Source organism: Acinonyx jubatus, chromosome F2, assembly GCF_027475565.1.
Source record: "Acinonyx jubatus isolate Ajub_Pintada_27869175 chromosome F2, VMU_Ajub_asm_v1.0, whole genome shotgun sequence".
Taxonomy (NCBI): domain Eukaryota; kingdom Metazoa; phylum Chordata; class Mammalia; order Carnivora; family Felidae; genus Acinonyx; species Acinonyx jubatus.
This window is the reverse complement of record NC_069394.1, coordinates 59,353,617-59,379,436: the sequence shown is the minus strand read 5'-3', so window position 1 is coordinate 59,379,436 and position 25,820 is coordinate 59,353,617. Positions and strand designations below refer to the sequence as shown.

Sequence of the window (25,820 nt, the reverse complement as noted above, 5' to 3'; positions counted from 1 at the left end):
AGTGTTATCATCTCATGCATCTTTTAAATACTCGTATCATAATCAAAATTGAAATCACAAAAAATTATGCCAAAATTATAGATTTCTTTAATAAAGTTATATAGACATTATATAGGGACCATTCATTTTTCGATACTTATGCTGCTTAATAAAATGAAGTTGAAAGAACAAAAATCTAAATAAATACATTCAATTCACACTCAAAATTTGTATTTTACTAGCTTAAAATAGGCAATTCTAATTATGGTGACCCAGTTTCTTATGGAACAGAAAATTAAGAACATAAAACATACCCTATTGGATTAGCTACACAGACCATCCAGAATAATAGTTTGTATATAACTGTGTAAATATCTAATTTCTCCTCTGTAAGAATAAGTTACTGAAGTCCAAGGACTATTTCTTACTGGAGTTCTCTAGCCCATAAAGCATGCTACAAGTGGAAGCCTCTCAAAAATAACTTTTGGGTGAAAATTACCTATTTTTGATGGAGACCTCAAAGGCTGTTTTATAGAAAGGAATGTTTACTCTCTGTGACATGATCTTAAAAAGGTAAGTAGACATACCATAAAAAATACCTATGTTTCTAGAGTAATGGATTATGGATCTGCCAGCTATGAATGAGCATTCCTAAACCCTGTATTAATGTGCTCTTTAAAATATTCCAGTTTTTGGAGGAAAGGTGCTCTCCAAAACCCAAATGCTAAAAACTTTAGTCTCCTTCAAAATTCGGACCTTTCATAAAAGAAACCCTATTTAGTTAAATGGTTTACCATGTAACTTTACATTAAAATTTTGTGAAAACAACACAGTATCTCAATAATCCAACATTACTGGGGTTAAGAAACTTATGAGAAGCATACTATCCATGTAATTTAACCTTACTAGTTGAAACACTAAAACTGTTTATTTTAATAACTTTGATGGGCACCCTCCTCAATTAGAAAAAAAAGTACACATTTTACCAACTTAACAGAATACTAAATATTTGACCTTTTTATTGTTCACATTAGATCATTATGAACACCAAATATTCTATACTATAATGTATTGATGCTTTCAAGGAATTCTAAGACTTATAAAACTATTCCTATTCATTGTTGCCTTTAAAAGGCCCATGCTCCAACAATTTTTGAGTATATGTAATTACTTTTGATAGTACATTTTCCCTATCATTTCTTGCTAGGACCAACAGGCCATCAAGTACATTCTATTCCTGCCTTCCTCATTCTGCTTTTAATCTGCTAGAGACTAAGAAATCATATAACCCAACTTTATGAGGATTGTGTCTAAAAAGACAGGTTCTCAGTCGAGGTCAGTTGATCTTGACAGTGAATAAAATGTGGGACCTTTCTAGTAGGTGAACTCCACACACTTTGAAGGAGGAAACTCTACAACTGTTTTAGCTTATTTCCTGGGTTTTGTCTATTTTCTAGATATTTGAGTTACAAAATTAATGACCCCTCAATAAAGAAGGTATTACAATGATTTAAAATTTTTTCCCTTTTATATGTCACATGATTTTTATAAATATTTTGTGACATGTTTATCTGGCGGTAACGTAGAGAGCTGCTAATTACTTGTTTGTGACTTACTGGTAAAAGTTAAATTTAAACCTATTTTGGTTCCACAAATTTAGAAGAATTTAGATATCCATATATACGTGTCACAAAACATTAACTTGAATACTTTCAATTTGATCCTACCAAAACCACTAAACCCTATAGCATACTACAAATCTACAAATTATATATATATATGTGTATATATATATATACACACACACATATATATACATATATATATATACAAAAATATAAGTATATTTATATATGTACATACAAAAAGTTTAATACAGCAAAGCCAAAGAGATCCACAGGAACCCATGATATTCTAGTAAGTGTATTATAGTAAGTATATAGTAAGTATAGAAAGTATATTTTACTTTCTCCAGGGCCTATATGATTTCATGATAGACAGTGAGAGCATAAGAAAGCACCTGAACTCTTTCAGGAGATTAGCATGCCAGCTAATTTATTTGTTCGTTTATTTTAAAAAGTGAGGAGCAGGGGGAGAGACATGAAAGATCTCTACTGAGCACTTACCTCAAAACTGACGGGCATATTTCGCTTCAGAGCAATTTCAAACACTAAGCTGATCTCAGATTTGTTTGCATCTTTGTCATCATCCATTTCTTTTCCAGATTCACCGTTCTAAATCACAAAATACAGGATGGCAATGAAAACCCGCTTTGTAGCAAACTGTTACATATATTCTACAATAAAGAGGGCCTATCTGAAATACAATAAGAAAAAAGAAACCAGAGACTGTATCTTGTGGATTCCTATGTAACAAGAGTAGTTGTAGGCTTTGTTGTGAGGCTTTTTGTAATTTAATTTTTAGGGTTTTCCCCCCCCCTCAAAGTGGAAGAATAAATGTTGAGTGTGGAAAAATTTTACTCAACCATATACAAATTTGAGTTTATACTATGTCCCCAGACTCACTTTTCTTTAGAGATCTATATCCCCCACCCATTAGAATATCCCCAATATTCTAATGCTATTTAATTTTCTGTAAACACTGAATTGTAGAAGGAGTACAGGATGTAAACCAGGATTTTGGAGCTCTTTGGTTCTGGCACCAATTTAGTTATTCACTTCTTTAACACATATTTCTGGAGGGCTTCATATATGCTGAACACAGGGTAAGTCTCAGAGATAAAAAGATCAAGAAACAGTATCCCTGCTATTGAGAAACTTACGACGTGGTGTAAAAACAGATAAGCACAGAGGTTAGAGTCATAAGGAAAGTGTACAAGGAGAAAAACACCTACGTCGGCCATTAACTAAGATGAATCTCAAAGGGGAAGGACAAGAGGTTTGATAGCAGGGCATCTGCAGGGGTTGAACAGTACAGTTTGCAATAACTAAGTGGATAGCTCAATAACAAGGTATCTTATAAGACATGTCTGGGCTGGAGATACTATTTTGAAATCAACAGAGAGAGTCGCCAAAGCCATGGAATGGGTGAAATTACTCAGGATCAGCCTCAATATCCTGGTCTGTAAAATAAAGTGGGACTCAAAAAAATCCACACAAATCTCTTCCACTTTAAATTCCTTGACTCTAGATTAACACAGTGTATTCTATACTCAGTAAACATAGCATTAAATCTAAGGTAAATGAATGCTATTTCCCATCCTTGTTCATATCCTTAAATCCTGTGTTGCCTCAGAAGTGAACTCTGTGGGTGAACCAAAGTGCTCCAAGGTAAGGTCATCCTAGCAGGAACCCATGAGCTTGGTGCAGGAGGCACGTAATCTGAGAGGCAGATCGTAGCAGGCCACCATTCTAATATTCTTTCCTATCAGAGGAGATGATTTCTTTTATTTATAAAAATGCATTTGTTTGTCTTGTTAATAATCTCACCAGGGAACGATAAGGAAGAGACAGTCACATGTAGCAGTAACATACCTGAGGTGATTTTTCTGGAATAGGCTCATTCTGCAGTGCTTGAAGGGCTTTCATGGCAGCATTGTGTCTAGCAGCTTGTCGAGTCTTTCCTTCCCCAAAAAATTCATTGTTTCCTACTGTCAGCTGAACATAAAAGATCTTGGGCATTGGGCAATGATACCTAAAATAAGAAAATAAAAATATTAATGTTTGTTCAATAAAATCATTCTATAATCATCAATAAGATTTGTTTTCTTGAAACTGATACCAACCATATAATGTACTATATACCCTCTTATTAACCCCAGTAAAGTTTTAACCTCACAGATATATTTATAAAAGATAAAATATGAGTCAATATATCTATAGGTATCTATCTCCATGAAAAACATATTAGAGAAAACAATGCGAAACATAATATAGTAAAATTTATTCAATTATATCACAGAAGACTTCTAGTAAGAAGTTTTCAGTCAGATTTTTTTTTAATGTTTATTTATTTTTTAGGGAGAGAGAGACAGACAGACAGAGCATGAGTGGGGGAGGGGAAGAGAGAGAGGGAAACACAGAATCCAAAGCAGGCTCCAGGCCCTGAGCTGTCAGCACAGAGCCCGACATGGGGCTTGAACTCATGGACCATGAGATCATGACCTGAGCTGAAGTCAGATGCCTAACCGACTGAGCCACCCAGGCGCCCCAGTTTTCAGTCAGATTTTGACAGAAACAAGCCAAATGGTCTGTGCTGAAGGAGGAGACTCGCAACAGAGGCAGGAGACAAGCAAGCCCATTCAGGGGACAGGACGCAGATTTCTGTGCCTTCAGCAGAAGAGTTATGACTAGACATGGGAGGGGCAGAGAGATACAGCTACAGCTCCATTCCAAAGGAGTGAGTACTTTGCCAAGTAGCAAGATCAGATCGAACATAAGAAAGAATGGGGAGGTAAGCTAATACTTAAGCAGATAAGCAGTGTAATAATAAAACGTATTTAAAGAGAGAAATTTTAGCAGGTTCGCGTTTAACAAAACTGAAGTAAGGAGTCACAACTAGATAGCACCAGTGATGAAGATATGAGGCGATAAAAGGGCTGAGTGAAGAAAGAACAAACCTAGAAGAAATTAAGAAGAAAAAATTAAGAGGATATGCAATAAAATACACTAATTCAACAATTATTTGTGGAGGACATTCTATTTGACAAGGGAGTATGACAATGAACAAAAACACATTGTACTGGGTAAGACAGATAGTAACTAAAGTAATATGCAGAGTATCTAAAATGTTAGAGATCTAAGTTAAACAGAAAAAGAAGGAAAGGTTCAGAAGTGTTTGGGAGGTAGGTTTTAGACAGGGTGGCCAAGGAGGGTCTCATTGAGAATATGACAATTGTGTAAAGACCTAAAATAACTGAGGGAGGCAACACCCAGATATCTGGAACAGTGCATCTGATGCAGAGAAAACAGCAAGTGCAAAGGTCCTGGGGCAGCAGTGTGCCAAGTATGTTCAATTAATTCAGAAAACGCTTATCTGGCTACAGTTGAGGAAGTGAGAAAAGGAAAGCTAAGAAAGGAAAAGAGGTAGCCAGATTCCTTAGTGCCTTACATAAAAGTTATTGTAAAGATCCAACTTTTACCCTGAGTGAAATGGCCAGCCACTAGAAGGTTTGGAAGAGAAGTAACATACGTGACTTGCATTTTGGAGGGATCACCTAACGATTATGCTGAGAACAGTAGGGGATGATGACGGAAGCAAGGAGATCTATCAGGAGACTACTGCAGTAACACAAGGAACAGCAACAGGGACCTACTAGGGTAGCAGCAGTCCAAGTAATGAGAAACAGTTCAATTCTGAACAAATTTCAAAAGCAGAGCTGGCTGGGTTTACCAAAGGATTAGTTATGGAATATGAAAGAGGAGTCAAGGATGACCCCAGGGCTTCTGAGCTGAACAAGTGGAAGATACAGTACCTGTACACTGAGTCAGCAAAGACTAGAGAAGGAACAGGTTTGTCGGGGGTGTGTATCAGCCGCTCTGGTTGGGGTATATTAAATCACTCAGCCTGCTTAGACATCTTAAGTGGAGATGTCAAATGAACAGTCAAGTCTGGACTCTAAGTCTGGTCCAAGGTGAAGATAAAATTTGAAAGTCATCAATATATGGATGGAATTTAAAGCCACAGGACAGTGAGAACTCTGTGGGAAGGAGTGACAGGAAGAAGAACAGGCAAGCACAGGGCCCTTCCTGAAAGTTAAATGGGAAAAAGTAGATCTAGGAGGAGGGAGGGGGCAATTGTGGCAAATTATACTCATAGACCAAGTGAAATGATGACTGAGAACTAATACCACTGAAATGGGCAAGTCAGTAAAAGTAAAAGGATTGATTTTGATGGGAGTGGTGGATTTACAACATGATGTCAAAAAAATTAAGTTAAAATCAGTCCGGTGCTGAAAAATGTCTGTTTCAAAGCAAAGAGAAGTCCAACTGAAGTCCTACTACGTTTGGGATGATTACTGGACATCTGAAGAGCGGGGTTCTATATTCAGCCTGAGATAAACTGCACAGAGCGTGTCATAGAAGAATTCGGCAGGCAGATGGCACTAATTAGCGAAGGCTTACAGAAGGTAAAGGACCAGAAAGGGACATCAGCCCTGAAGATGCAGTTCTGGGAGACAATAACTGAAACCATGTGAGTGGGTCAGCACCTGGAAAGGGTAAGTGTAAAGGAACCGAAAAGGAGAGCCTAAGGCTGGGATCTGATTGAGGCCCGTGATCAAAAGGCAGGGGAAACAATAGACGGCAGTGAAGGAGACGAAAAGGGGGTCAGAGTTAGGAAAGAAATTACGACACAATGTCAGGGAAATCAATATTGTCAACTTCAGTGGAGAAATCCAGAGTAGGAAAAAAAGAAATGGTCGCTGTTTTAAATTCTTAAAGTCAATTTTCTTGGCCACAGTTTTCTATTATTTTGTTTTAAGATGAAGTATTTTAAATGTGTTTTCATTATGTCATAGGTTCTCATTTTAAACAGGCAAATATAAAAAAAGTTAAAGGAAGAAAAAGATCACTTACAGTAAAATACTCTTAATATGCTAAGACGAAGCATCAAAAACCACAATCTGTTTTGCTCTTCGATTACAGAACTAGTATACTGGGGTACAAAATCTCTCACTGCATTCCTGAAGTTCATTTTCCTATTGTTTTAGATACCCTTACTGCATAGATCTTAAAAGACTAACAAAATAAATGCAGGTTATCTTCATTGTGTACATCACAAAATTCAGTTTTCCACCTACACAGTATTTCATGGATATTTTTAACTGGTTCCACTATAAAACTTTAAAACAGACAACCTGAAATCAGAAATTGACTCCTGTACTGAGATCTTACATGGCAAGCTTTCACCATAGAGCAAATGTTTACAATTAATTATACACTTCTGAAAACAGAGGTCCACAACTGGAATGCTAACAGACCTTTAACTACAGTAGAGGGAGTGGGCGCCACTATAATCACTAAGGCCTGCTGACAATTACAAAACTCATTTCGGTTTGCCACAGAGACAAACAAAATTTCTGTTCATTATGACTTTACGGGAATATGATGTCATAACACATAACCATACTGAAACAATCTGCTGATTTTCTGACCAAAATATTAATTGCACACTAAAGAGCCCTTGGGGCCTCTTCCTTTGTGGCCATCAATATGGCTCTATATATGTACATGTGTATGCATGTGGATACATATGTATATGTATATTATATTGTGTAACTATCAGAGAAGATATCAGGTTTGCTGTATTTAAACTATTCTAGCACTAACAACAGGAAATACCAAGAGTAAATGCCTGACTTGTTTTGTTCTAGTTTCATTCCATCCTCTTACTTAACAATGATTCTTAATATTCTACCCCGCATTGGTTTGATTACCTTATATATCACATCTCCTCATATCATGGTGACAATTAAAATTAACCAGAATGCCCTCAATAATGGCACCCAGACTGAATTATGGTAGAAATGATGCAGAAAGTCTCCTTGTATGTTAGGTCCAGGTCTCTAAATGCCTGTTTCCTTTACTAAAGGAACATTCAGAGTTTATTAAACTTGAAGCTTGATATGTTCTAAGTAGAATTTCTTTTTCTATTTATTTCAAACATTAAGCTCATTCTAGGTAAAGTGCTTTTAACAAGTGATGTACACATTTCTAAAAATTAGTAGATATTTATGAAATCTTACATTGCTATTCTTAAATGATTTTTCTCAATTAGAATTTTTATTCTAAATGTTTATATTTGCATAGTGATTTGCAATGTTTATATTTGCATAGTGACTGTTATTAAAAAATGAGCCATGAAATCTCACTCATCCAGGCTATTAAAGTTTCAGGGTCAAATGGCTTCTACCCACAGCCTCCAAAATACTTTGCGAAGTGTGATCCCACTCATCAGAATTACCCTCAGTGCCTATTAAAAATGTCCATTCCTGTGCTCCAATCTTGATCTGCTGAATCAGTCTCTGGGGATGGAACAAGAAGCTTCACTTTAACAAGATTCCCTGGTAAATCTTTCATACTAAGAGTCTGAGAACCACTGCTCCACGATATCACCACAGCTCACAATACAGCATACGTGATTTGATTACTTCAAACTCCACGCAAGCAAACGACCACACACATTCCTGTAGCATCATGGTTAGGTTTCCTATATATGTCTCTCACTTAACCTCACAGCGGCCAGGTGAGACAGATGCCCCCATGATCACCATGAGAGCTAACAAATATCCCCAACATGGTTGTGAGCAATCAAACTGAAGTCTATCTAACTTCAGAGCTCAAGACTCAGGAAACTCTTAAGTCATCTCCCAAAAATCTGCTTTATCCTCTTCTATTTTTGTGTTCACATTCGTTTACGAAATTTGTTATGTCCTTGGTAAGCTAAAGAACCTAATACAAGTTCCGTCTAAACCTAAGGTCCACTAGTAGACTTCAGAAGCAATTTACTAAATAGCCACTGAAACAAACAGAGCTCCATAATGAAATCCTAGGTTTTTATGGTATGTCAAGCCAAGCAGGATCAAAAAAGAGACACAATCAAGTAACCATCAAACTGAAAAGTCAGAATAATGAGCATCGAGTGTTACAGTCCTAATGGTCTAAGTTTTATAAAGGCTGCTTGTAAGGCCTTTTCCCCCATGCCTCTTTGCCCTCTGTCTGCTGGAAGTCTTATAAAAACTAAACAAATAAAATTTCAAATAAAATAAAATAAAAGCAAAAATAAATAAAATAAAATAAAATAAAATAAAAGCTTCCCTTTCTTTAAATCCCAAAAAAGTCTTTAGATTTGGCCTATCTTCAAGACATCACAAGTCAATACAGCAGTAAAGACAGGATGTATATTTGGTTCCTTTGAATTAACACTGTCTGACATTCCTTATAGAGTTTTGGTTTTGATTTTTGAGTTAAGGGAAGATTTTACATTCTTATGTAAGTATTCTTATAAGAATATACATAATTTTATTCGTATACTTCTATTTGACTGTCAGTTATAAGAAGTTTCCATATCATATATCCTTGCCTTCCTGCCTAAAGTTACTTCATTAATGCTCTCTTTGTAGACTCCTCTTGTATGAGTCTAAACAACTAAAATCCATGTGTCCTCCCCTACCATTCAGTGACTGCTTTTTTTTCTAACATGTCTACTCTCCTAAGTATCATTTTTACAAGGTGAGAAAGACATATTCCAAATAACATGAGAACTTTTAAAAATTGAGAAATAATTGCCTCATTTTATTTGATAGCATTATTCATAAATCTCAACCCAGCTTAAGTGTTCATATCTCCTCTACAGGTTTATGTCCTGAAATACATGAACATGTTATCTTCTCATCTAATAAGGAGAGGCTTTTGATTTCTGTGTTTATTTCTAACATTGACTGAAAGCAGAAATGTCACTTAATCTTTCTATCTCAGTTTACTTATCTGTAAAATATGTGCAGAATCTATGTTTAAAGACCTCTAACAGCCAAAACTTAGAATTCAAATGACATGTTGATTATTTTGACTCTTTGTATGCATTTTGGCACTGCTAAGCATTCTTTTACTTGCTATAGAAAAATAATAGGTTTTATCATAAAGCCATAAAATAGTCCTTGGCCCACTTTCAAGCTTGTATGTATATAAAATGTCTAGATAGGAGAAGGTTCTTTCTCTATTCACATCTATAAATTTTGAAAATATATCTCTTATGGGATCTAAATGTTAAGTCTTGAGGAATTTCAAAAATTAGGACCTATTAAAAAAGATTCACAGGCAGCTGAAAATAAGCTTTAAAGGAGGGTAAGGATAGTCTATTCTATTTGTAGAATTATTATAATGATGTCTAAAATGCCTAGGGGAAAATACAGAAAGATATGTACTAAAAACTGGGACAGGATGCCTTGAAGTGATGGAATTACAAATGATGTTCTCTTTCGTAATTTCAATTTTTTTTTAATAATACGGCTGTACTAGAGTATAAACCAAAAAACAAAAACAAAAAAATGTTTAACTGAAATAAGTCTAGTCCCAATCCAAATAAAGGTAAATCTGTGTTCCAAATGTAAATTTGATAAATTAGCAGAGTGACTTGTGGAACACAGAATATAATCCACAAGAGTAAATAATGTGTACTGTGTTACTGATGCTAGTACCACAATAAGACCATGGAAAGCATAACATGTTATCAAAGAGCCCCATTTTGTAAATACACAATCACCACTCTAAATCCTACACTTGGATCCAGCATAAACCTATTCTTCCCCTTCCCTACATGAATAGCGAGATAAATCATCATCACCATTATCATGATTACAACAAAAATATACAAAGCAGTCAATACGTGTCAGGCACTCTTCCAAGCACTATACATACTAATCTCAGTCACCATAACAACCCCAACTTCATTTTACACATAAGGAAATGAGGAAGAGATATTTCATTTGCCCAAGGCCACCCCCCCAGGCCCAAGTAATCTCACACCAGAGCCCATGATCTTAGCCTCTACACGATGCTGTCTCTGAATGAACTAGATAAAATGAACACCATACACTGCAGAGGTACTAACTATAAACTATGGAGAAGTCCTGCCAGACTTGGCACTTAAGGCAATTTAAGTCAAATTAGACCTCAGAGACCAATGGTCACATTGGTTACCAAAGAGAATTTGGGGGAGCACAGTAAGTCCAGGAAACCATGCTGGCTGCAGTCTTACTACTCTCTCTCATTCTTTGTCTCTTCCAAAAATGTTAACATTTTTGAAGCTCATGCTTAAAAGCTGATGTTCCATCAGGGAAATGCAAACCAAAACCACAATGACATAGTACTTCACACCCACTAGAATGGCTATAGTCGGGCAGCCACTGTGGAAAAGTTTGGCAGTTCCTTAAAAATTTAAACAGAATTGCCATTTGACCAAGCAATTTCATTCCTAGATATATATAAACTGAAATTTAGGGGCGCCTGGGTGGCTGAGTCGGTTAAGCATCCGACTTCACCTCGGGTCATGATCTTGTGGTCCGTTAGTTCGAGCCCCACATCGGGCTCTGTGCTGACAGCTCAGAGTCTGGAGCCTGCTTCGGGTTCTGTGTGTCCCTCTCGAGACCTCTGCCCCTCCCCGACTCATGCTCTGTTTCTGTCTCTTCAAAATAAGTCAACATTAAAATTTTTTTTTAGAAAACTGAAATTTAAAACTGCATTGACACAGGAACACCTGGGTAGCTGAGTTGGTTAAGCATCTGACTTCAGCTCAGGTCATGATCTGGCAGTTCCTAAGTGTCAGCCCCACACTGGGTGAGCTCAAGCTCCACTTTGGGTGAGCAAGAGCCCCACTTCGAGTGAGCATGAGCCCCGCTTTGGGTGAACCCCACTTCTCTCTCCCTCTCTCTGCCCCTCGCTCACTTGTGCCCTCTTTGAAAACAAAAACAAAAATGTATACACAAATGTTCACAGCATTATCCATAATAGCCAAAAGGTGGAAATAAACCAAAAGTCCATCAATCAATAGATCAGTTAACTAAATGCAGTATATCCATACAATGGAGTACTACAGAGCCATACAAAGGAATAAGTACTGATACATGGATATAATGTAGATGAACTTTAAAAACATGCTAAATGAAAGCTAGACACAAAAGGCTACATATTGCATAATTCCATTTAGATGAAATGTCCAGAATAGGCAGATCCAGAGACCAGAGCAGATTAGTGGTTGCGGGGGCTGTGAAGAGAGAAAAGGGGGAGTAACTGTTAATGGGCATGAGTTTTCTTTTAAGGGTGATGAAATGTCCTGGAATTAGACAGTGGTGGTGGTTGTACAACAATGTGAATGTACTAATTCATAGCATACAGAATTGTATAATTGAAAATAGTAAAAATGATGTTTACATTATTGTGCATTTTACCTCAATAAAAAAAGTTTTTTAAAAAATCTTGACTCACCCTTGCATCCAATCTTCTCAAGAAGAGTCTTCCTAGGTGATTTCACCTACTCCTATTTACAGTCTTGGCAGACTCCCAGAAATGAGCCTATCCAATTGGGGGAGGGCACAAGCAGCATCCCTCCCTTTTGCACTCTTAGAAATTAATGACCTGGTCTTCTTCCTGCCCTTGCTTGACTGCCAGGGGCTATGTGAATTAAATTAATTTAACAAATATTTATTAAGGGCCTAATTGATGCCAGGGACTGTTTTAATCCCTAGGGATGGTAGACTGCCCTCGGGAGACAATCAACAAATAAAACAGTAGCAACTGATAAGATGGGTTAGAAGAAAAGTAAAGTAAGAGAACAGAGTAGTAAGAGAGCCTTTAGGAAGTGGCATTTGAATAAAGAGGTGAATGGAGGGAGAATTCCAGGCATATGAATGCCTGGAGGAAAAAAAAATGTGCCAAGCAAATGAGATAGCAAGTGCCAAGGCCCTGCAGAGGTAACATACAGCCATTTTTTAAAAACAGGAAGTGTTCTCGTACCTGGATAGCAATGAGTCAAGGGGTGAGTGGTAGGAAACTAGGTCTGAAAAGTAGCCAGGCAGGTAAGTCAGAATTCGATTCCACATGTGACTGAAGCCATCAGAGAGGGTTTTAAGCAGGGGAGTGACATGGTCTGACTTATTAAATTAAGTCTCTAGCTGCTGTTTGTCCAGAGAGAGGCAGCTGGCAGGCCACTGCATAGTCTGGGTAACTCCTCTCTGAAAACAGGAGGCTGAGCCACCTAGGAGAATACAGTAGGATTGCAGGCACTGCTAAAAGTCCACTGAAGGACTGTGGTCCCTATTTCAAGATGGGACCAGTCAGCACAGTTGTTTTTCTGTAGCTTCCTGGGTACAAGTGCAGAGTCAGAGGAACTGAACTTAACCAGTTAGTTTTGATAAGCAGTGTTCAAGCTGGGAGGTACTAGAGAACATGAGAATTAAGTAACAAGCGACTGGTGGGAATGAGTGAGAAACTCCAGGGAAACACAGCCCCACGAAATCTGCAGGTTAGTAGTGGCTGCAACCCCCCTGGAGGCTCTGCTCATGTCTTCGGGAAGCACAGGTAACAGTGGGCCGTGCCCCCACCCCAATTCCTGCCATCCCACTGGATAGATGGCTTGTAGCAGAAGCAGCAAGGAGTGCCTCCCGTGAGTGGCTGACAAGCAGAGCGGTTTTGAAATTTTGAAAGTGCTTCCACTTTGTAACTGTACAGAAGGGTCCTTGGAGGAGCAACCTGGAGGGGAGGGGGCTCTCCTTCCACTGTATGCTGCCACTGTATTCCTCTGGGTACCGCAGCATACCATCTGAGACAGGTAAATAACTGGTACCACACACAGCAATGTGGAAGCTAACAGTAAGGCAGGAGTGATGGCACAGGAATGGGTGTGGGTTCCTCAGGGTAGCATTTCTCAAAGTGTGGGTCCCCCACAAAGACCATCAGAGAAACTTAACAGAAACCCATGGGGGAAGGGAAGAAAAAAAAAAAAGAGGTTAGAGAGGGAGAGAGCCAAAGCATAAGAGACTCTTAAAAACTGAGAACAGACTGAGGGTTGATGGGGGTGGGAGGGAGGGGAGGGTGGGGGATGGGTATTGAGGAGGGCATCTTTTGGGATGAGCGCTGGGTGTTGTATGGAAACCAATTTGACAATAAATTTCATATTAAAAAAACAAAAAACAAACAAACAAACAAAAGACCATCAGAGTCCTCCTGGTGGGGTCTAGAACACTGTTAACATCCAGATGCAAGGCTGACTGAATCAGACTCTTTGGTGGAGTCTACATTATTACCAAATAGCCTCAGTGATTTCACGCATGCTAAAGATCCGTGGGTCGTCTTCCCTTCCCATTTGTGAATATGAAGGCTTTGATTCCTGGATACTAACTTGGCCACTCATCTCCCTTACTGAATTCTCTTGATGCTTCTAGTAGGTGTTTAGTTGATTCTCTTGCAATTTTACAAATAAACAATTATATTTTTTCTGCCAAGAAAAGTAATTTTTCCTATTTCTTTCCAAATTTTATTCTTTTTTTCCCCTGCATTGAGCCACACCCCTTAAAGAATACTAAATAGCAGTTGATAATGGATGCTTTTGTCTTGCTTCTCACTTTACTGGAAATGTGGCTAATATGCCCTCATTAAGCATAAGGCTGGCTACTGGGTTTGGTTGGGATAGGAGGGGAGTGTGTGTATGTGTACATGTATGTGTGTGTGCATCAACAGAGTATATAGTTTATCATGTTGAAGAAGTATTCAATATTCATAACATTGTTTTCAAAGTCAAGAATGAATTTTCAGATACCTTTTCAGCCTCTGTGTAGTTAGCAATTTTTACTTTTCATCTCTTAATAAAGTGAATTTTATTACCATATTTCTAATAGTGAAATAATTTTTCATTCCTGGAATAATTCCCACGTGGTTGCAGTGGTTATTCTTTCAATAAATTGCCAAATTCTATTTGCCAATATTTCAATTAGGATTTTTCCACTGCCATTTTATAAAGAATATTGGTCTGAAGTTCTAGCCTTTCTTGTTGTGTTTTGTTTTGTCTTAGCTGGCACTGTTGAGCTAGACAGGCTAGTTTTGATTGCCTAAAATAATGTGTTTCCTATTTTTCAAAGGTTCAATAAAATTTCTCTGTGATACCATCTAGGCCAAGTGCTTTTCTTCAGGGTGGCAGGGGGAGGTAATGGTAATTGGCTATTTGACTACTTGTCCTTTCACTTCTATAGCAATGGATCTTTTTTGGCAGTTTATATTTTCCTACAAAATCACCCAGTTTATCCTCATTCTGAAATAGTCTTCCTTGAGTTGAACAAAACAGTCCTTTATGAGAACTGTCATTTCCTAGGCGTCAGGCTTCCCTTACCGTCCAACTACATTCTGCATATTTGTGCTCTGCATTCACACTTGCTCACATTGATTAGATTACATATTGGTTCTTCCTAAGAACAAGGTCTTGGATTCTGCATGTTTTCTTCTATTAGTCTTCTGTTTTTCTAATTAATCTACTGATGCATTCATGTTCCTCCTTCAGACTTACTTTGTTATTCCTTTTCTAACTTCTTGTGTTGCAGACATGATTAATTTTCATGGTATCTATTAATACAGTACAAGATTAATGAATTTGTCTCTCATAGGCTTTATGTTGCTTGTACTGCAATGCTTCAAGACAGAAATATACTATACAGTGTTTCCTAAATATTTTTGGTAACGTGAATTATCATGTGTATTCTATGAAACACACCTTGGGATATGCTGTTTTAGGTATTATGCCTTAGTTAAGAGTCTGTGTATTCTACAGGTTACTTTAATCTACTAGAAGTTTTTTATCTTGAATGTAATAAAAATTACTTAACATTTTTAAATATAATTAAAAATGTTTATCAAGTATTTTTATAAACTTGGAGTAAATAAACACTAAGAGATGGTGTGGATAGAGGAAGATATCTTTAGATTTTTAGAGCAATTGGATTTAAGCTCCAAAAACTATCTATAAGCACTTTGGGAAAGAGGACTGAGTTTCTCTAAGATTCATCAGTGATATGAAAGATCTTGTCTGTATCAACTTTCTCAACCTTATTCAAGTGGCAAACCAGAAGGAATTTTATTGTGTTTTTCATGAAATATGCTAGTATATCTGTGTATTTTCAGTTAGATATATATGTGTGTGTGCATATGAAGTGCTCTGTGAACTACAAAAACATTAGTAAAATGTTTTAAAGAAATTTCAAGTTTTTAATATGTCTTCACTAAATACTACGTGCTAGTAGTCTAGTGGCAGAGTCCTAAATTTAAGGAAATTATGGGTGTAGGGGATCAAATGATTAAAAAAAAAACTTTTTGGAGAAAATTACAGAAAATATGGCTTATTTTTTCTTTGACTTGTAAGAAGATTCTCATTATCTAATTCTATCAATAGATCATCTTTGGTTACGGGTTGTCTGAGAATGTTCTTTGAAAACTAGTGCAAAGAATCTGTCAAGTCCTTTCAACAACAAAATGGTTCCAGAAAATATTTTAAATCCTCTGTTTCCTCATTAACTTAAGCCCCAAAGAACATGCTTTTAAGAAGTTTAAATGAAAAAAAAAAAAACCCACAAATATATCAGATTATATTTTTAGGAGAAGTTTCACACCCTTTTTGAATAAATTGGTTTTTTGGTAATGTCTAGAATAAGAGATTCCAATGGATGATTGTGTAGAATCTTCCAAGAGCTTTAGAAATGGCTCGCTTTGTTACAATGTCCAGCCCAGACATCTATTCCAGTGCCTTTGCTGATCAGAATTCACTATCAACTTTGGATGCTTGCCCACTTCAAATACTCCCAAAAGTAAGGAGACATTACATCAGCGGTGCTGCAGAAAGATTAATGTGCTTTGTTTGGAGATGTAAATGGTAATTATACTTATTGCATACTTCTAGTACTTAGTCTTTTTTACCTGAATCTAAGTAAATCTAGTCGTACATTTGCATAAATAATGTGTAGTTAACAGATATTCATTGGAATATAAAAAACTTAACTTGGCATTTTCCCAGCTAATTGTTTTTACAGCTTGACTTCACTTATGCATTAGCTACATTCATAAAAAGGTTTACATAAAGCAAATATTTTCATACTAAATCCCATTTTCCCACTGTTGCCCAATATTAAATCTTGAGTTGTATTTCTGTAAGAAAATGTTGGCTCCGACACATCATAAAATTCATAATTAAACATCTAAGTGCCAAGGAATAGATACACTTAATTACTTATAAACTACATTTTATCCTCTCACCTGCAATTAAAATTAAACATATGGATTAAACAAATGGGTAATCATTTGTTCCATATTCACACAATCATTTTTTTAAAATGCAGAATTTTGGGTGACTTCCATAGAAGCTGAGAGTGCAAACATAATTTATTAGCTAGAATTGCCACATGGAAATATGCTGTCAGATTCAAGTGATACAAGTAGTCTCAAATTATTGATAATCATCTTTTAAGGACTTTTTTTTTAAATTTTTTTTTTTAATGTTTGTTTATTTTTTGGGGGACAGAGAGAGACAGAGCATGAACGGGGGAGGGGCAGAGAGAGAGGGAGACAGAATCGGAAATAGGCTCCAGGCTCTGAGCCATCAGCCCAGAGCCTGACACGGGGCTCAAACTCACGGACCGTGAGATCGTGACCTGAGCTGAAGTCGGACGCTTAACCGACTGCGCCACCCAGGCGCCCCTCTTTTAAGGATTTTAAAAATACCTTCTGCTATTGGTAATACACTTGACATTTTATTATAATCCATACCAGACGATTAATTGGAATTATACAGATCATTTGGAGCCAATACCATTGTCTGACTCAATACTACTTTTCAAAGAAATGGGGAAAAGGACCTGATCAACTACCTGGAACCTTTTGCAGTATAAAAAGTAACTTTTGCCAAAATAAAAGAGTACCTGGGACTTTTAGAAAACTCTTCTACTTTTTTAACTACAATTACTTTGAGGTAATGCTAAGTAATTTAAAGTAATTTATTTTTTTTCCTGCACAAATCCTCTGGGGAATACTATCTGGATTGCAATTATCTATGCTCTCCTTTTCCTGTATTGCTGCAGATAATCTAGGTATGCTTTTTATCAGTCAGTCTGAACTATCTTATTCCAGGACGTACACTAAGCTAAGAACATCAAAACCTCTTTGTCTTTGCCTGTGGCAAAATACCTGTACCTGAGGCAAAATCATGGCAACAAGACAATACTGGTAAAAACATGACACTGACAGGCAGTCTGACTACCATGCATGGAAATAGGTTGAGTAATACTTAGTATGACAGGCTAACAGTTCTGACCTCTGATTATGATTCCTCTTAACAATATAAATTAGAGAATGCATTTTACTCACACTGCAAATTCTTTCCAGTGAGCAAAATAGCTCTTAAGAATATTCTTAAATAAGTCTGTCATGATATCCTATTATTCCCAAAGAGCAGATGTTCACATGAGTTAGCACAGCACAGCAAAAAAAGCATAAGCCTGGAAAACATATAATCATGGGTTGGAGGGACAGCTCAGTCCTTCACTGGCCGTGTAAACCTGGACAAGTTATACACTGTGTCAGATCATAGTAGGAAATCCTGATTGTTTGCCTTCCTTCTTCCTTGGCAACAAATCCATCATCCTTCTTAAACATCCCACAATGTTTCCATGATGCTTCAGCACCTCTCCTGCTTTTTATTATTCCCTGTAAAGAACCTAGGGGCTTTGTTACCAGCTCCTCAAACCTAGGGGCAATGCCACTAGCTCCACTACTGTCTGCTTGGGAGAGGTCCAGGAAAGGGCCACAGTAATGCTAGCCGATCCCTAGCCTTTCAATTGCCATGCTTGGTGGCATTTGTGGTCAGTGCTTATATCACCCCAGAGAGACCACTTCATGCTCCCTAGGAAAACTAACATTTGGCTCATCAATCATTCAAGAAGCCAACGCACTGCAAAAGATCAGGCAGTGTTCAGAAAATACCTTGATAAGTTCAGATATCAAGAAAACCAGTAAGGGGCCCCTGGGTGGCTCAGTCAGTTGAGTGTCGGACTCTTGATCTCAGCCCAGGTCATGATCTCCTGGTTTGTGAGTTCAAGCCACACATTAGGCTCTGCCTTGACAGGGGGCAGTTTGCTTGAGATTCTGTCTCTCCTCTCTGCCCTGTGCGCATGTGTGCACATGAGCTCTGCGCTCCCCCCCAAATAAATATTTTTAAAAAAGAAAACCAGTATAAACCAACTAAATAAACCTTTATATAAATTAAATGTAAAATAATGAGTAATGTTAACTTTAACTTTTTAAATTCTCTTTATGTCTTAAAGGACATTTATTTCAGTTTCAGGTTATGTTCTATCTCTGTAGACTATTTTATGACCTGTCAGTCAACCACAGTGCAGGTGTCTAGTAAGTCATTTATCTTTGAAGAAGTGCATCTTGACCAGAGAATGTGAGAATGGCAACAAATAATAAGGAAATAAAGAAAACAAGTGGGTCAAGGTTCTGCTAACTGAGGCCAAGAAAAAGCCTGGGAAATTAATGAATAATAAGCTCCCAGGAAACTCGAACTGCGAAAGCAATAAGACATGATGAGAATAATACCTGAGATAATTACACAGTCCAAACATCACGGCCTAAGATTCTAAACCTGACCCAAAGGTAAAAGAGAATAGTGAGACAGTTGAAGTTGCTTATTTTTATCTCAATGAGAGAGGAGAGATGAGAAAAAGAGAGAGAAAAGTGTGCAAGCAAACAAGGGTGAAAAATACTTGATGATATTAAGATTGTTTTATTACATTACATTAGACTACTGAAACTCAACATAAAGAACTTACTTGGATTTAGGGAAGGTAAGAACACAAGATAGTTTTATTTTTGTTCTAAAATGAGATATGTAGACAGCTAGTAAGTTCAGTACAGTAAAAAACCTCTTGCTGCCTTTATTGATTTGGAGAAAGCCTTCCATATATTCTTAAAGAAAGGATGTCAAGCAAAATCAAAAAGTCATTCAAACCTAGTGTGTATAAGGCTCCAGAAGTATTTGAGGAAGCAACATAGAGAATTCCGAAAATTTGAGACCCACATGGGAGTAAAGTAAGAATGCAACTTGAGCAAATTTTTATTATTCTTTTTGTTATTCTCCTTAAAAAGTCACTCAAGAGAACAAAAGAAAGCCTTGTAAATAAGACTCTACAACCTTATTTGCAGAGGATGACACTTCTTTGAGACAAGAAGACAAATCTGCAATGTAACCTGAGACTGCAAGACCCTGAGAATGCCGAAGCAGGAAGAGTGATCGAGACTGACAAGAGCATGACCATGGTGATCTCTCAGGAAGCAAAATCATTCCGTACATGCATAAGAAATTCTGTCCAGAAACTGAACACTTCAGTGCTGGTGAACTTACGATGAAGTCAACTAAATGAAGAGCTAAACTTATAATCTTAGTTGTCATTTGGCTCTTGTTTTATCAAAATGTAATTCTAATAAAATCAAAATAAGGGTATTCTTTTACTTCCTGAGTCTAAGAAAGGCAGGACCCGCTGCAAATGTCTGTGAATGTTGTATTAGACCATATACTTTCTTTAATAAAGCAAACAGTTTAGAGTAAATGACTCACATACTATTCTGGGAGCAGTGCTCTAGGAAGGCGGTGAAGGGACTGCTTTCTGCTCATGCACGGGGAAAAGGGAGTCTTATTCACTGTAGCCCTCGTGTCTTGTATGTGGCATGATACCTAGCACTTAAAAGGAGTCCAACTCATGGCTGTGAACTGAGAGAGTAATAAAGCTCACACTGAGCTTGCTATATTCCAGTACTGCACAAACAGCAACTCATCGAATTCTCACAGTAGCCCTAAGTGGTAAATACTGCTATTATTCCCATTTTTATAGCTGAGGAAACTGAAGAACAGAGAGGTTACACAACTTGGTGTAGGTGGAGCCAGACTGCAAATGAAGGTAGACTGACTACCGGTACACTGCATTACGACAGCCCTCTCGATGCGAGAGTGAGATTAGGAGGGGGAAGACTGGACCAGCAAGGACCAGGCTCTTAGTTTGCAGGAGCAGGGGGAGTCCAAAATAAAAGGATGGGCAAGATGAAATTCTTTTTAACTCTGTCTCAGATATAGCAATGTCTGTGAAAAGATAAGTTTGATGTTTAAGTCATCTTTATACAATTAAACAAATCCGTAACTATTAAAGTATAAATTTTCATATTTGTTTTACATAAATGTCTAGAATTAATCCAGGTATGCATATTACTTTGGGGATATACTGCCGTAGATGTTAATCACATAGATGTGATTTCATGTTAAAAGGTTGGGGAAATGCTTCGTACACAAATAAACATGTTGTGTTAGTTTGTTAAAAAAAAAAAAAAAGCAAACAGATGCATGTGGGATCTGACTGGGGAAGGGCTAAGAGTGGATGCACCTAGTTACCGTTGGCTCCAGGTACTTTTCAACATTTGGCATGACCAATGACCTTGAGGCAGCTGCACGATATACTGAGGACAGACTAAATCTACAGTGTTCATCCTTGGCTACACAGTAAAACCAGCTGACTTACACAAATCTGTGAGAAAAAGACTGTTAAATCAATAGAAAAATAAGCAAAAATTATAACTTCACAACTCACAGAAAAAATGACTCAAATATATAAGAGAAGATGATCAACTTGATTCATAAAGAAATACAAATTAACATGCCAAAAAGGTATCATTTTTCACCTAATTATGTTGCCAAAAAGCCCCCAAAAGATTCAAAATAGCTCCATCTCTAGTCTGGATTATCATAATAACCTCCTAACTGTTCTCTTAGCACCAAAGTGAGCCTTTCAAAATGTAAGTCTGATCATGTCTCTGTTTTGCTCAAAACTGCAATGCTTCTACATCTCATCCAGAATAAAAGACAACATCCTTCCAACAGCCTAATACAGCTTTACACAGGTCTGGCTCCACACCGTATCAATGACTTCAATCACACCATTCAACACTTACTCCACTCCAACCACACTGGCCTCCTTCCTGCTCCTCAAACTCACCAGACATGTTTCCACTTAGGGACTTTGCAGTGGCTAATCTCTTGCCTCTCCCACAGCATTCTCAAAGCTTACTTGCTCTCCTTAGAGTCTTGCTCAAATCTCACCTTTTCAATAAGATCTCCCTATTTAAAACTGTAATCTTCATCCTTTTTCTTCTACTCTACTTTCCATTTGTCCACAGTACTTCTTACTTTTCAATCTACTACAAAACATTTATTATATTTATTTTTAATGTATATTTATTTTGAGAGAGAGAGAGAGAGACGTGTGAGTGAGGGAACGGCAGAGAGAAAGGGAGACAGAGAATCCCAAGCAGGCTTCGTGCTGCCAGCACAGAGCCCAATGCAGGGCCCAATCTCATGAACCGTGAGATCATGACCTGAGCTGAAATCAAGAGTCAGATGTTTAACTGACCTAGCTACCCAGGCACACCTGTATTTATTTTTTATTATCCATCTCACCCAACTAGAATGTAAGTTTCATCAGAGTAAAAATGTCTATTTTATTTATTGATGTATCTGAAGTACCTATAGGAATGTCTCACACATGGCTAAATGTATGTGCAAAGACTCCAATATTTATAACAGCACTATCAACAATAGCTAAATTATGGAAAGAGCCCAAACTGATGAATGGATAAAGATGTGGTATACACACACACACACACACACACACACACACGTGTGCATGCGCGTGTGCTGGAATATTACTTGGCGATCAAAAAGAATGAAATCTTGCCATGTGCAACAAGGTGGATGGAACTAGAGTATATTTATGCAAAGTGAAATAAATCAATCAGAGATAAAACAAATACCATATGACTTCAGTCATATGGAGCATTTAAGACAAAACAGATGAACAGATGAACACTGGGGAACGGGAGGAAAAATAAGATAAAACAAGAGAGAGAGGCAAACCATAAAACTCTTAACTATAGAGAAACACTAAGGGTTGCTGGTGGGGGAGGGGGATGGGCTAAATAGGTGATGGGCATTAATGAGGGCACTTGTTGGGATGAGCACTAGGTGTTATATGTAAGTGATAAATCACTAAATTCTGCTCCTGAAACCAATACTATACTATATGTTAACTAACTTGAATTTAAATAAAATCTTGGATAGATAGATAGATAGATAGATAGATAGATTTGTACAAAGATATATACTGCAACATTGTTACAGAAAAACATTAGAGACAACTAAATGTCCATGAATACAGAATTGGTTAAATAAATTATAGAATAAGTAGACAGGGAAATATTAAACAGTTCTTAAAGTAAGCAGCTATCCTGTTTTCAGGATGACTAAATTCTAATTAGACCAATCCTTTATGGGACACTATAAATTCTCAGCAAAATACAAAAAAACAATCATCCAAAGGCACTGAAGATACTCGCAGATACTGGGGGGGGGGGGGGGGGCAGTGGGAATAACACTGGAAAAAGGAACAGCACAGAATGAGTTTCTCTCTTTTTTTTTTTTTTTTTTTAACAGCTTAAACTTTAGGGAGGGTCCAGTCTGTTCCATATGGAGCAGCTAAAGTGCCAACAGAAAAGCCTTACTAGCCTGAAGGCCCAGAGATAAGGTTCAAAGCAACCAAGGTCAGTAGGAAATGAAGGAGAAAATCTTAGAAATAACAGATCTAGAAAGGAAGAGCCCCAAATTCTGTGTATAAAACTCTGCCCAAATCTCTACCTGATGTTTGAACTACACAGGCATAGGACAGACTCTAAACAACACAGGTAAGAGATAAAAATTTGAGCAGATATATATATATATATATATATATATATATATATATATATATATATTTGCATATTTACATATACATACACACACACACACACACACACACTTTGTTGGTAGGCTTCAGCCAAATTAACTGCCTGCTTAAAAAACTGTTCGCTATACTTCAGACGGACATCACAAAATCCAGTTTCTAGCCAATTTACAATGTCAAGAATGCAATCCAAAATTACTAAATATATGAAGAAGTAGGAAAAAAATGATCCATTCTCATGATAAAAGACAATCAACAGAAGCAACCCTGAAGTGACCCAGATGTTAGAATTAGCAAACAGCTACACTGTGCTCAAAAATATAAAAGAATATATGCTCTTAATGAATAAATGTACGGGAAATCTTATCAGAGAACAGAAACTACAAAATGAAAGGCTAAATGGAAATTCTAGCCATATATATGGCTAGAGACAACTAAATATATTCCAATTTTAAATTCACTAGCTAGGCATAATAACAGAAAGAGGATGACAAAGGAGTCAAGGTTAATCAATAGAAATTATACAAACCAAAGAACAGAGAGGGAAAAAGATTGAAAAAAATGAATGGAGCCTTAGGGACCTGTGAGATAATATTAAAAAGTCTAACAGATGGAGAGAAGTGAAAAAAAAGAAAGCAGAAAAATATTAAAAGACATAAAGGCTAAAAAAAATCTTTTGGTTAAAGACATGCTTACAAAGTCAATAAGTTCAGTGAGCTACGTTACTATAAAGGAAACCACAAAGGCACATTATACTTGAACTGCTAAAAGCCAAAATGACATTGCATGAAGGGAACAAAAATTCCAATAATGGTTGACTTCCCTTTTTTTGGTGAGTTAAGGTATTTATTTATATTTACTTATTTATTAAATGGCTGACCTCTCATGAGAAAAAAAAAAAAAGAGGCCATAAGACCTAAGACATATTATGACACTGGAAAATCTTTAAAGTGCTGTAAGTAAAAAAACCTGAAAACTTAGAATTCTATATTCATTGAAAATATCCTTCAAAAATGAAGACAAAATAAAGATATTTTCAGTTAATAAAAATTAAAAGAATCCATTGCCAGCAGACTTGTACTACCAGAAATTCTAAAGGATGTTTGGGCTGAAGGGAAGTAAAGCTAGATGGAAACCTACCTCTTCAGATAGGAACAGATGTATGAGGTATGGTAAATTTGTGAATATTTATGAAAGACTATTTTCTCCTTTATTTTCTTTAAGACATATAGACTAAGCCAAAATTATGACATTATGAGGTTCATAATGTATGTAAACAAATGACAACTACAGTATAACAGATGTGCTGAGGCATTAAATAGACCTATATTGTTATAGGTTCCTGAATTTTCATACTGAAGTTAGAAAAGATGATGTAGCTCTTTATATACTAATATGGAATGATCTATGGGGTACCTGGGTGGCTCAGTCGGTTAAGTGTCTGACTCTTGGTTTCAGCCCAGGTCATGTTCTCATGGTTCGTGGGTTCCAGCCCCACATCTGGCTTTGTGCTGACAGTGGAGCCTGCTTTGGATTCTGTCTCCCTCTCTCTACTCCTTCCCCACCTGCACTCTCTCTCTCTCAAAATTAAACATTAAAAAAAATTTTTTTAATACAGAATGATCTTTTAAGGCATATTTCAAATTTAAAAAAGAGATTGAGGGTGCCTGGGTAGCTCAGTCAGTTAAGTATCCAACTCTTGATTTCAGCTCAGGTCATGATCTCACAATTCGTGGGTTCAAGCTCCACAATGGGCTCCATGCTGGCAGTGGGGAGCCTGCTTGGGATTCCCTCTCTCCCTCTCCCCGCCCCCTCTGTGCCCCTCCCCTGCTTGCTCTCACTCTCTCTCTAAAATAAATAAAAACTTTAAAAAAAAAGAGAGAGAGATTGAGGATATTATTACAGAATGATACTTAAAAGTACATACAGCTAGAGAATATCCTAAAAGGATACACATGAAACTAGCAAGGGTACTGGAATAGGTACTGGAATGCAGGGGTGGCATAACATTCAAGTTTTTAAAATTGTGTACTATATGGAATATAAATATATAGAGAGAATAGAATATATATAGAATATATATAGAAGTTGTGTTTCCATCTCTCTCTGCCCCTCCCCCCCCACACACACACTCTCTCTCTCTCTCGCTCTCTCTTTCTCTCAAAAATAAACATTAAAAAATAATAATAAATAAAAAGAAAAGAAAAAGATTCTCCTCTTTTTTTCGAGTAACAGCTACTCTATCCCAAGGGAGAATAGTATTGCAGGTACTGATATTTTAATCACTTTTTGATTAATTAAGCCAACTATATACAGTAAAAATACTGTTTGAGTCCTTTGAAATACTATTTTTAAAAAAGATTTAGTCCATCAGAGTAGCTTCAAATATAATTGCAATTTTGTGAATTTAAATCTAAGTTAGTTAACATATAGTGTAATAATGGTTTCAGGAGTAGAATTTAGTGATTCATCACTTACATATAACACCCAGTGCTCATCCCAACAAATTCCCTCCTTATTGCTAATCACC

General features: G+C 36.9%; 1 protein-coding gene across 15 annotated transcripts in view; it reads right to left on the bottom strand.

Annotated features, from left to right (window-relative positions):
* STAU2 (staufen double-stranded RNA binding protein 2) overlaps positions 1-25,820 on the bottom strand; it is a 305,709-nt gene that overhangs the window by 188,620 nt on the left and 91,269 nt on the right. For all 15 annotated transcript variants that reach the window (XM_027064372.2, XM_027064370.2, XM_027064371.2 and 12 more), the window contains 2 exons: positions 3,474-3,633; positions 2,106-2,213 (listed from right to left, as the gene is read on the bottom strand). In XM_027064372.2, the coding sequence (XP_026920173.1) occupies positions 2,106-2,213; positions 3,474-3,633 (268 nt within the window). The remainder of the gene's footprint in view (positions 1-2,105; positions 2,214-3,473; positions 3,634-25,820) is intronic.